Raw genomic sequence first — 13,266 nt, 5'->3', positions numbered from 1 at the left:
ACCAGTTCTACGATCGGCGGAAGGTGGCTGGGGAAACGACGCTAGCCTACCGCACGGCACTACTCGCCTTGGCGGACGCAGCTTTTCCCCGCATGGATAAGAAGGGGAAGGACGCCATGGTGACGGAGCAGCTGCTGGTGTTGGCCCACGAGTTGGGGGTCCCCATCAACGTGGCAGACGAGATGGAGATCTGCTCCCTGGCGATCGCCACGAGCATTCACGCTTACGAGGTCCTCAAACGCAAGCCGGGGGTCGTCTGCAAATGGCCGGGGAACGCGGCACTGGCCGCCACGATCGCCGAACCTCAGCCAGCTGCGGTGCAGGAGCAGGCCTTCGCTGCATCGTGTCCGGGGGAGTGGAGAACGGGAGGTCGTTCGGCCACACGTTCGCCCCGCAAGCTGGAGCAACCGAAACCTACGACGTCCGTCGTCTGCTACAACTGCGGCCTTCGGGGTCACGTCGCAGCCGGGTGCCGGGCCCCGCGTCCGCGCGCCGCAGGACCACGTCGGGACGACGACCAGGGCCACAAGTCATCCCAACAAAACCCGGCAAGTCGCGGCACCTCACACGTTCGGTCCACAAACACGGCACATTCGGGTCGCCGCTTCGCGGTGGGGGGTTCGCGGCTGGGTGCCGGGGGTTCAATTCGGCGAGGGGGGTCCGTACGCGGCCCGCAAGCAGTCGAGTGGTCCGAATTGGCTCACAGGATCGTGGCTGCATCAGCCGGGTCGTCCGTGGTAACGGGGTTCATTGACGGGGTTGAGGTCCGGGTGCTTGTTGACACGGGTGCGTCGGCCACCATCATCTCGGACCTTATTTATAACATTCTTCCCGTCCAAAGTAGACCCCTTCTGCCAGTAGACGTGCCATTTTATGCGGCGAATGGGGGATCCCTGGGGATCATCGGCCAGATTCGGGCGACTATTTGCATTGGGGACATTAAATTAGCGGGCCCTATTTTTGTATCATCATCGCTGGCCGTTCCCTGTTTGCTAGGTACGGACTTTTTGTCAAAAATGCCCATCAAAATTCTTATTGATCAGGCCTGCATAGAGCTTCCGTCAGGTCGGCGGGTTGCCTTCTTGTCGAGCCCTATCAAAGTGCGCACGGTTTGTGCGACGGTGCAGGCGCTGGCGACTCACACTGTACGGGTACCCCCGGGATCGCAAATGTTAGTACCCCTTCGGTTCAGGAAGCCACTCGAGGTGGGTGCGGAGGCACAGGGGGTGCTGTTGGGGCCGTCAAACAGAGCTAGTAAGGGCCTCGACTTAGCGGTTGCTCAAACCGTGGTGAGAGGGGACAGTGAGCCGTTCGTAATGGTCCTGAATACGGGGTCGCGGCCGGCCGTTATTGCGCAGGGAACGGTGCTGGCTCACGCCGCGCCGCTGCCCGTTGAGGAACGGCTCGTGGCTCAAGCAGATTTTACTGTCGAGTCGCATCCTCAAAGTGATGAGGGGACTGAGTGGTTGGACTCGCTGTGTGCGGGTTCTGCTAACTTGTCCGGGGTGCAATTGGGAGCATTGAGGGGTTTGCTCATCGAGTTTGCTGACGTGTTCAGCAAACATAAGTACGATATCGGCTGCACTGACCTGTTGCGCCACCACATAGCTACAGGGGACGCGGCCCCTATTCGTCAGAATCCCTTCCGGCTCAGCCCGGCCGAGAAGGAACATGTGCAATCGGCGGTTAATGATATGTTGGCGGCCGATATCATTTCGCCCTCTTCTAGTCCGTGGGGTGCTCCTATTGTCCTAGTAAAGAAACAGGACGGGTCCTTGCGGTTTTGTGTCGATTTCCGCCGCTTAAACAAAATCTCGATGGCGGATGCGTATCCGCTCCCCAGGATGGATGAGTCGCTGGATGCCTTGGCGGGAGCGCAGTTTTTTTCCACACTCGATCTGCTTTCTGGATTTTGGCAATTGCCACTCGATAACGAGTCTAAACCTAAAACTGCTTTCCGGACACCTGGGGGCCTTTTTGAATTCAACCGTTTGCCCATGGGCTTACATTCCGCTCCCGCCACGTTCCAGAGACTCATGGAATTGGTTTTGTCGGGCCTCCAATGGGATACCTGTTTGATTTATCTTGACGATATTATCGTCTTTAGTCGGACTTTCGAGGAGCACCTCCAGCGACTGAGAGCGGTGTTCCTCAGGATGCGTTCCGCTAAGCTTAAATTTAAACCGGCTAAATGTTTTCTGCTTCGGGAATCGGTCAGGTATTTGGGCCATATCGTGAGTCGTTCAGGGATCTCGACGGACCCTGCTAAGACGCATTGCGTCAGCTCATGGCCAACGCCAACCTCGGTCACGGAGGTTCGTAGTTTCATTGGTTTTGCCTCCTATTACCGGCGTTTTGTCAAACAATTTGCCACCATAGCCAAGCCCCTGCACGCTTTGACGGCTAAGGGTGTGAGGTTTCACTGGGGGGCAGAGGAGGAGGATGCGTTCTGCTCCCTCCGTGACGCTTTGGTGCAGGCTCCCCCCTTGTGTTACCCCGATTTCACACAACCGTTTTTGCTTGACACGGACGCCAGCAATACGGGTATCGGGGGGGTGCTCTCACAGTTGGTCGGGGGGGTTGAACGGGTGGTCGCCTACGGTAGTAGGGTTCTTTCCCCCGCAGAACAACGCTATTGCGTAACTCGTCGTGAATTGTTAGCCATTGTGTTTTTTACACAGCAATTCAGGCCGTATCTTTACGGCCGTCATTTTACGGTCCGGACGGACCATGCGGCTCTACAATACGCTATGCGCGTGGCGCAGCCATCGGGCCAATTGTCCCGATGGTTGGAGGTCCTTCAAGACTACCAATTCACGACGATTTACCGCAAGGGGTTGCGGCACTCAAACGCGGACGCCTTGTCGCGGTTGCCGCCGTGCACGGACTGCACATGTTTGTTGGGATCAGCGCGGTGCAAACCCCCGGTCGCCGGCACCCCGGGAGTTGCGCTCGCCGCCACTGACACCCCGGGAGAGGACGCCCCCACGGGGAGGGATTCGCTGTTGTCGTTGCCCCTCATTGAGTGGGGCCGCCTCCAGATGTCCGACAGCTCCCTACTTACGCTGCGTCGGAAAGTTAGCGCTCCCGAACAAGGGGAGGCGCGGGTCGGTTCCTGGGTGTGCAGACAGGGCCTGTTGATGAGGTGGGACAACATGTCCCGGCGTCACGTGCTCGTTGTGCCTGTTGCTATGCGGGGTAGGGTTGTTCTGGCAGCTCATGAACGGCTCATGCATCTGGGTTTTCACAAAACGCTCGCCCTAATCCAGCGAGACTATTATTGGCCGGGGATGGGTAACGACGTGGCGAATATTCTTAAGGGATGCGTAGGGTGCGCCAAAAGGAAACCGCCACCATTGGCAGCTAATCCACCGCTGCAATCCATTCAGGTTTCGCGTATAAACGAATTGGTAGCGTTGGACATCTTGGGGCCCTTTCCGGTTACACCAAGGGGAAATAGGTTCCTGCTGGTTGGCGTGGAATACTTCACCCGATGGCCTATGGCATGGCCGCTCGCCAACCAGTCGGCTGCGGCGGTGGCGGACGCCTTTGTCCAGGGTTATGTGTTGGACAAGGGCGCCCCCGAACGCTTGCTGACGGATCAAGGGAAGAATTTTTCGAGCGTTTTGTTGCGCGAGGTGTGCGACCTGTTGGGTACAAAGAAAGTGCGTACTTCCCCCTACCACCCGCAGACTGACGGGATGGTTGAGCGTCTGAACAGAACGATTACGTCTATGTCGTGCCAACAGGTCTGCGACGATCAGGTTGATTGGGACTTACAGGTGCCGGGAGTACTCGCGGCCTATCGAATGGCCCCGCATGCGGCGACAGGGTTTTCCCCATTTTTTCTTATGTATGGGCGGGAGGCCGATCCGGCCATGGACGTCCAACTGGGGATTTCCCAGCCACGTGCAAAATCTAAATTGGCAGACCACATCAAATTTAATATCGCCAAATTGACTGAAGCGCGGGAGGGGGCAAGGTTGAATTCGCGGTCGCGGCAAATTGCAAACGAGAAATTGCATGAGCGGAGGGTGCATACGCATGATTGGAAACCAGGCGATAAGGCCTGGCTGCATTGTCCACATGCACCGTTGGCTACGTCCCCCAAGTTGTTGAGACCTTGGAGGGGACCGGTGGAAATTGTGCGGGTTGCACGGCCCCAGAGTATACAGATTAAATGGGGGAAACGCCGTTGGTATGTGCACCCCTCCCGACTGAAGCCCTATGCGGCACCGTGTGACCCCGTTCTGTGCCGTGACGACCGGGCGTGTGATGTGACCGTCGACTCGGGGAGGGAGGTGTCGCAGGCTGCTCCTCACGTGTCTCCACCTGACCCACCCCCAGGTGCCTCGGGCTTGACGGCTGCTGACCGTCGGGAGCCTGAACCCCGGGGCACGCACGAGTCCTCGATGCCTGGCCGATGTCTTCCTGAACCGCCGGCACCACCGGACGTTCAACCGCGTCTGGTGCCGTACAACGGACCGGCAAGGCGGACTCGGGCTAGGTCTCAACAATTTTCATGAAGACGGTTTTTTTGCTCTACACCGAGCTCGCCCGGTGTTCCCCTCTGCCGGGGTAATGTCCCGTTGTAGGGACGCTCGGAAGAAAAGGGGACACTGCACGAGTCGAAAGAAAAAAAAAAATTTCCATTTATTTTTTTTGCATACACATTGCTATTGTCACTCGCCGGTTTGTATATATTGTTCTATTGTCGCGGTGGCATTGGTTGAGGGTTGCGGATGGTAGTGTTCGCGTCGTGTTGTGTTGTTAGCTTAGTTGTTGTTCTTGTTGTTGTGTTGTGTTACGGGGCACACAGGGGGGGTTTGTATATTTTTATAGCAGCCGGGGCGGCTGCGAGCTATGTGGTAGGGGGTGATGTAGTGGTGGTATTGACGTGCGCCGACTGTGACAGTGATGGATCACGGGGCGGCGCGGGGTGCGGGGTTGGGCACGCGTTGTGGGCGTGGTGTGGACGCGCGCGCCGGGAGTGACAGATGACGGGGCGGCGCGGAGTGAGTGGTGAGGCACGATGAGATGTGGGAAAAGAGGATCGTAGCCAGCGCCCGGCGATTGGTCGAATAAGTGGGGGCTCGCAGCGACGTCCGCAGGTGGGGTATAAAGGGGGACGCGCGAGAGCACTCGGGGAGAGTTTTCCCAGTTGAAGACCCGAAGACGGAGCTGAAGACCTAGTGAAGCCGAGTAGCTCAGTGGCGTTAGTCGCCGAGTAGCTAAGTGGATGTTGGTCATCCGAGTAGCTCAGTGGCGTTAGTCGCCGAGTAGCTAAGTGGATGTTGGTCATCCGAGTAGCTCAGTGGGCGTTAGTCGCCAAGTAGCTAAGTGGGTGTTTGTCACCCGAGTACTAAGTGGATGTTGGTCATCCGAGTAGCTCAGTGGCGTTAGTCGCCAAGTAGCTAAGTGGGTGTTTGTCACCCGAGTACTAAGTGGATGTTGGTCATCCGAGTAGCTCAGTGGGCGTTAGTCGCCAAGTAGCTAAGTGGGTGTTTGTCACCCGAGTACTAAGTGGATGTTGGTCATCCGAGTAGCTCAGTGGGCGTTAGTCGCCAAGTAGCTAAGTGGGTGGTTGTCACCCGAGATACAAAGTAGGTGTTAGTCACCTGTAACCAAGTTTGATAAAATAAAGAGTGTGTTACCCGTGAAGTCGTCTCCCGCCGAGTTACTACATTACATTTACAAGAGTTATCGATTGTGGTGCACAGTCACACACCAAGTCACACACCAAGTCACACGATGTCATAAACGCTGCTTTACAACGGAAACACAGTGGTTCTGGAGTGTTGTAGGCAAGTGGCAGAATCACCATCGCTATAGAAACGTCCTTCTGCGCTTAATTGTCGCATCTTATGCTCGTGTGTTCACCCGCAGGCTGTGAAAGAAATGCAAGCTCGGCAAGGCAGCGAGAAGGCGACACAGCACATGGTGGAGCTGGTGATGGCGAGGGGACGACCCAGGGTCAAGCAATTCTGGGAGGCGCTGTGGGACCTCAGGAAAAGTTACCCAGACCTGGAGGACATCTTTGAGAAGTTCTAATGGATGGCACCAGAAAGAGAGGGAAGACTGACAGCGACTATGACTTGACGACATCACAAGAGATTGGTGCCAGAAAGATGTGGCCACTACCTGAGCATATTGGCACGACAAGACAGGGAGAGGAAAGTGGAAACCAATGACGAAACGTGCAGTGAACCACGACCTACGACTATGGGGATATCTGCCCTATGGATCGTGATGATGATGAATGTATGTGGGGGGGGGGGTGCGTGTGGGGTAGTTGTGGTCCAGTGGTTAGTGCACTGCACAAACCAAGGTGGCTAGGATATGTTAATTACCCCGCCTCGTATACAGGACAGGAGGTCGTAAGGTTCGATCGCGACCCAGACGCCTGCTGTTTATTTGTAGTTTGCAACATCTCTCTCCCTGTGGTCACGTGGATTTTTATCCAAGTCCTCCGCTTTTCCTTTCCACATGAATAATTCACGTGACATGTTTAAGGGTATTTGACTGCTATAAAATGCAACGTGATGATAAGACTTTGTTGAGCTGTCATTTCGGATAGCCATGTCGCTTCTGAAAAAGAGCTACTGTATAGCTCATTGGGCCTTTACTTGTAAAATAACAAAAAAGTGTTTGATAATTTATGAACCCAACTCCTCTGTCTGCTTCTTCCCTGGCACTGCTCTACTTTGTAATTCCCTCCCATCGTGTCTTGTTTCCCCCAAGTTTTTGTAACAACCCTTGCCCAATTCAAGAAAGGTATTGTCCATTGACAGCCATGCAGAGGAATGTGCATGGTTGTCGTGTGGGGTGTTTAGTGAACGAGACCGGATTAATCGGTTTGATTCATTAAGATTACTATCATTCATCTTTGGTTCATTTAAGTTATGGTCGGCTTATTTTAACTTTGTTTTATTATTTTATAAATAGCATCACGATATAATTAAAAATATATATTTAATCACAGGCCAAGCAAGATGTATTCACTTGCTTTAGATCGCTGCCACTTCCAGAGCAGACCACTTTGCCAGGCTTCCTCACTGCCAGGCCAGGGATGCCTGATATGGCCATGGTCGCCATTTTTAAAAAATGGCCGCGAGTAATGAGCTCCGAAAAACATTCGTAGAAGATTACAATTCTTGCTCGATACGTCATCATTAGTGATGTCATCACCTTGCTCTATATTCATCATCATCGGTGATGACATCACCTTACTGGATTCATCATAGAGCAAGGCGATGACATCACTAATGATGACGAATCGAGCAAGGTGATGTCATCGCCTTGCTCTATTGTTATCTACAGTGGTGACATCACCTTTACTCGATTTAAGACCAGAAACAGGAAGACTTCTTCACAATTCTGGCAAATCCTCTGATAAAGCTGCTGGTGATTGTTGTTGTAATCGCCAGATAAATATCACAGCAGTACTGAGGAAGGAAGGTCTCCCTAGTTATTGCGTTAAAAAGGGTCTGGGGTAACAGGGCACGCTGATGTTCTCAGTCACCACCGTGCCTGGTTATGGTGCAAGTCTTTTGTTTTGTATCTCCCCCACACCCCTCATCCCTGGCCTTTATCCACCCAGAAGTGTCAAAGGGGTCGCGTGTGGTAGGACAAACAGTGATATCTCCAATGTTTTTTAAGGCATCCGACTAGCATGGAAGAGTAGGCGAAATATTTCCCACGGGGAGGGGCTTTCTTTTTGGGGCCCCATGGTGGCTTGGAGATGTTAACTACATCGCCTGGTTTCCAGGAAGTTGTGGGTTCGACCCTGACGCCTCCTGTATATTTGGAGTTTGCATCACCCTCCCAGTGGTCGCATGGATTTTTCTCTGGGTCCTCCGGTTTTTCCCTTCACATTTAGGCATCAACATCACACGTTTAGAGTTTTTAGCTACTGCTATAAATTTCAACACGATTTACACCATTGGAACCTCATTTGCCAGTAAAAATATGATAATTGTTTTTTTACCCTTCTATCTGGCACCTTTTTTACAAGGAGTCATGTTTACATAGACCACAATATCTGCAGTCATAATACAAAAAAAAACATAACTCTGATAATATGCACTGTCCTTGAAGTTGATTGGTCCACACCCGAGAGAGCTTTCCTTAGAGCCTAGTCTCCTATGGGTTGGACCAGATGACGCCAAAAGGCGCACAACTCAAAGACAATGCACCATCAGAGTATGAGCGCTCGGGGTAAGCATTTACACCATTGGAACCTAATTTGCCAGTAAAAATATGATAATTGGTTTCATACTCTGATGGTGCATTGTCTTTGAGTTGTGCGCCTTTTGGCGTTATCTGGTCCAACCCATGTGAGACTAGGCTCTAAGGAAAGCTGTCTCGGGTGTGGACCAATCAACTTCAAGGACAGTGCATATCATTATAATCAGAGTTGTTTCTTTTTGTTTGCATTATGACTGCAGGTATTGTGGTCTATGGAAACATGACTCCTTGTAAAAAAGGTGTCAGTTTTGTTGCCAGATAGAAGGGTAAAAAACCAATTATCATTTCCACACGATGTTGATGATATCAGCCACTTCGTTTGGATATAATTTATGATAGCCAGGTTCACTTCTGAAAGAAGAGATATGTAGCTTAGTGGGGCCATACCTGGTAAAATAGTGCAACATATCCTCTGGGGGGAGGGGCTTTGTCGAGGCCCCTCTTGTGGAGGCCTTTCCACCAGTAGTGACCCACATAAGTCAGTTCAATACTGCCCCTTTACCTTTTAGAATATGTCTTGATACTGGAGGAATCTGATGAACTACAAAGCTCTTTTTTTCACAGATGTCCAGTATGACCCTTGATAGTCATACAGTCACGTCAAAAATTCCCTTCACTTCTATTCACTCCCCCGAGTCTCTCTCCACGAACGACGTTTCGTCAACGGTGCTTATGGTCGACACATTTTAGAGTCCCCTGGGCTCTTACCAAAATTGTCCAGCTCCCAGGCCCCTGATTGGCCGACCCGTAGAGTTCAAACCGGCCATTGGTACGGCAGGCACGTGAAGGTTACAGCCCAATGACTTCCCTTGGTTGAAGTTCCACTGCAGTGGCCGTTTCATTGTTACATTGCCTTCCTGTCTACCCCTTATCAGTGCCCCTACCTTATTACAGACCAATTCAGACCTTACCCCGTGCCCTTATATATATCTCAACGTTCATCCTATAAAGTCCCATCACAAGGGAGAAACAAAAACAAATAGATTTAACACATTGCTGCAACGTATTGAAACGGCTGTCCACCGCGTGGACCTGAAAACGAAATTTCCCTGTACAAGAATACGGGTAAACCGTATGGGTTGACAGCTGTGACATTGCGTTCAACAGTCCCGTGTTAAAGCCGGCGTTAGGCTGTGACGATGTTATCCAGGTCCCTGAAGGGAGCTAGCTTCCCCTGAGTTGTGGACGAAACTCCGGACATCGTGCACGGACAACAACAACAATACAGCCGTGGAACCCGAAAACACATCGGAGGAGCCTTACAGCACAACCTGCGAAAAACCTACGCAGTGCAGTATTTCAGTATAGTATTTTTTGTTAGGATAGAAGCAACACAGAATAAGAGTGTATGCTGTGATACGGACACACAGCTATTTCGAGAGTGTTTGCAAGTTTACATTTATTGAAACACTGTAATACATTTTTTACACTATATATTACGTAACACGATTTATGTTCCTGGGTAGTAAGTGTTCATCTCTAATTGCTTATGCCTCAAAAGTATCGAAAATGGCTACTATTCCCCACAAACTTTGCTTTTGTGACCAGGACATTATGTAAATGAATGACACAAATGCACACGTGTTCTCATTGAAAATAGGTACATTTCAAAATATCACTGTCCTGGTCACAAAAGCAAAGTTTGTGGGGAATAATAGCCATTTTCTGTACTTTTGAGGCATAACCAATTAGGAAATAACACTTACTACCCAGAAGCAAAAAAATAATACATTTGTTACACAGTGTTATCAATGGAGTGGATTATTAACGTTGCTTTTGTGTCTTGGTCACAAAAGCAAAGTTTGTGGGGAATAATAGCCATTTTCTGTATTTTTGAGGCATAAGCAATTGGGAAATAACGCTTACTACCCAGGGACAAAAAATATATATTTTTTGTTACACAGTGATTCAGTCACCGTGGCCAAATAAGCTAGTTATAAAAGAATACTCTCTAGACAGAATCTCAACAAGTCCCAAGAAAAAGCATTTGTTTTATTTTACCAGGTAAAGCCTCACTGAGCTATGTATCTCTTTTTCAGAAGCAGATGAGAGACGTAAAGAGGAAATCGATTCTCGGATAAAACCGACCCCCCCCCCCCCAGAATCCGTGCCAATTTGCTTCAGTACGGATGCGAATCTCTCAGCTGCCCGGCTAGTTTACACTTCACTCGCCGTGCGATTCACAGGGACGTTTGTCCGAATGTTGAACGAACCAGCACGGAAATATCCACCTTCTTGCATATCCCTATGCAGAGCCTCGAATCTCGGTGCTATACAACGGCAGTGTATGTGTAACGGCGTAAGTAGCGCAGGAGACGTCGACGGAGGCAACACGTATTTATTAACAATTGCTACTATACAGCACGTAGCGCACCCTAACACTTGAAGGGGTAACGGCCCCTTCACCCGGTTCTATCCGAGGCAGTGTCCCTCAACTACGTTTCCCCATTAGCTCCTACTACACCCCTATAACCCAGACCATCCTAGTGGAGGCTAACTAACCTGGCCCAGCTTCGGCTCAGGTCCGACCCTCAGCCACACGAGCCTGGCCCTCACAAGGACACAGACCTCGCTGCTCTGAGGTCGCCCCTGGCTTGCCCTGCTCGGCACTTATAAGAACTGCGAGACAGGGCAGTCCCAGGGCTAGCTAGCTGGTCTTCAATCTTCAATGGCTCTTGATTCTCTTCTGCTCCAACGACTGCCTCGAGCGCTTTCGCGCACCGCCTTATATACCCAACTGCCCCCCCGAGGGGCGGGGCTGTATGCGGACGTTGATGTAGACACCCCACGTACGGACGTTGATGTAGACACCCCAACGTAACGGCTTGCTACACCCCGGTACGTAATACCTCTACATATGTATGATATATATATGATGCGTTCGCCCTTGTTTTCTATTTCACGGTATAGGTAGTTTTAACTGTGTTTTTGTTTGATTTGAAGATATTTTTTCGTGTTTTTACCTCAAACTGTGCTGAAAAAAACTGTTTTGTAATTGTTTTACTTTTGTAATTTTTCAGTCGGTACCCTGAGCCAATGAAGTATTTAAGCAAAGGGATTGGGTGGGGAAATCTGCAGTCTGTGAGCCAGATGTGACGCGGGACATTATTTCAATGGCCACATGAAAGCCATACGTTTCTAACTGGCACTCAAGTTATATTTATGCGTGACTACAAGCACTACAAGTGAACCTTATGGCAGTACCCCTGGGTACCATAGTACCCCGGCTCTCGCATAATGTCCGTGATGCAGTCATGTTTAGTCTGTTGATGATCGGCAATGCGTCAATCGACTCATCTCGACGAGCTGTACACGATGCACTATTCAAAGTTGAATTTTTCGATAACGGATTTTTCATGCTGATGTTTGGCGTTTCGACATCACGGAGTAGCACTGATTTCGAATTGATTGGTACCCCAGTCACGGAGTTAAGTACACCCCTGGAAAAAAGTGTCCCAGAAATAAAATATTTAATTGCCTCGGCCATTTTGTATTATTTGGTACCCCGGGGTACCGCCATAAGGATCAAGTGTCACTACAACATATGTGCACACTATTATATACTACACTGCTATATACTACACTATACACTACAATACTGCAGATCACTGTTATACACGACACACTACACTATATGTTACAATATACTATACTACTACACACCACTACTAGACTAGTATACATGACACTATACACTTTGGGTGAGTGGTGGGCATCGGGTGAGTGGTGGGAGAGGTTAATTGGGATTTTGACATGAAGCTCCCAACGCGTGGGCGAACCCAAAATCATCTGCCGAGATAATCGCCACAACAACAAAAAACTTTCTTAAAACTATGTCAGTGCATTTGTAGTGGGTCGTATGGAGACGGAGTCTTCTTAGGAGGCAACACGTATTTATTTAACAATGACGTGAACACACGGGGTCCCTAACATGAAGGGGTAACGGCCCCTCCTACCCGACGACCTGAAGAGATATTATAGCCTCCGGGCTAACGTGCCCTAGTCACTGGGACCACCTAATCTTAGCCCTCCGGCTAACAGGACCTAGGGGGGAGGCTGACCCGACCCAGCCAAGGACCTCGGGACTCGACCACTGGCCCACTTAAACCCGGCCCTGATTAAGGACGTCGGGTCCGGGGACCCTCAAGGTCCTCGTCTTCAGCCGAGCTCTTTGGTCTTCAGCTTGAAGCTGACTGCCGGAGCTGCTCTGGGGTCGGGCTTTTATGGGGCTCCCAGGGTCACTCCACCCCTGGCCACGCTCACTCTCTGGAACCTTCTGGAGGGACCTAGATTGTTGCGCAATCCCCCAGCCCCCACCTCTAACCGCTCCCCAGATTGCCTGACCCACGAGTCCAACTTGGTACAGACCAGACCCGCCATTGCCCCCTGTTGGGCTCTGACTGGAGGTACATATTTTCCAGTAGTGGTGGCAGTTACAACACATTGACACACAAACCCCATTGTATAAGCAGGAGCTGACAATACGCAGCCTACGGTGCTTTGTATTACATGATGTTTGTACCAGACCTGAATAAACATAACATGATTTTTTTCCACGTCCTGTTCCTCATGTCTTTTCACACATACATACACACAACAAAGATCACCCGTATAGCCGAAACAGACTTTTGGGGGCAAGTGCTGTTAGCGAGCAGCACCTATGAAGGAAGGGGTGGGTGGCCAGCACTCCACGCCCGACCACCTTTGTCTCCCCACCTTTGTCTCCCCAGTAGAAATGTTTACACACCAAACCATGTCCTCTTTTGAGGCTGAGTCGACTTAGGGGAGGCTCATAACAAGATCCCAATAAAATTAAAAGACAAAGACCAGAAAGGGTTTAATATCATCATGTACATTAAAATCGATCATGTTGATCTCGTTAATATGCCGTCCGTATTATTGTTTGGGTTTTTCACAGTTAATTAACATACATAATGCATGTGCATTTGTTGATCTAATAGCATGCACAGAATATGCAGTACCTATTATTGGCTGCTCACAGTTAATAAACATACAATG

At 50.5% G+C, this 13,266-nt stretch overlaps 1 protein-coding gene across 1 annotated transcript in view; it reads left to right on the top strand.

Moving 5' to 3' along the window:
• LOC144733013 (uncharacterized) overlaps positions 1-12,803 on the top strand; it is a 41,770-nt gene extending 28,967 nt beyond the window's left edge. The window contains exon 10 of the mRNA XM_078614720.1: positions 5,887-12,803. Within this exon, the coding sequence (XP_078470846.1) occupies positions 5,887-6,051 (165 nt within the window). The 3' untranslated portion in view covers positions 6,052-12,803. The remainder of the gene's footprint in view (positions 1-5,886) is intronic.
• Positions 12,804-13,266: the final 463 nt, after the last annotated feature.

The sequence above is a fragment of the Lampetra planeri genome, chromosome 45 (genome assembly GCF_965212315.1).
Source record: "Lampetra planeri chromosome 45, kcLamPlan1.2.h2, whole genome shotgun sequence".
Lineage (NCBI taxonomy): Eukaryota > Metazoa > Chordata > Hyperoartia > Petromyzontiformes > Petromyzontidae > Lampetra > Lampetra planeri.
Note: the sequence above shows the minus strand (reverse complement) of the source record. Positions and strands in the feature narration are given on the sequence as shown.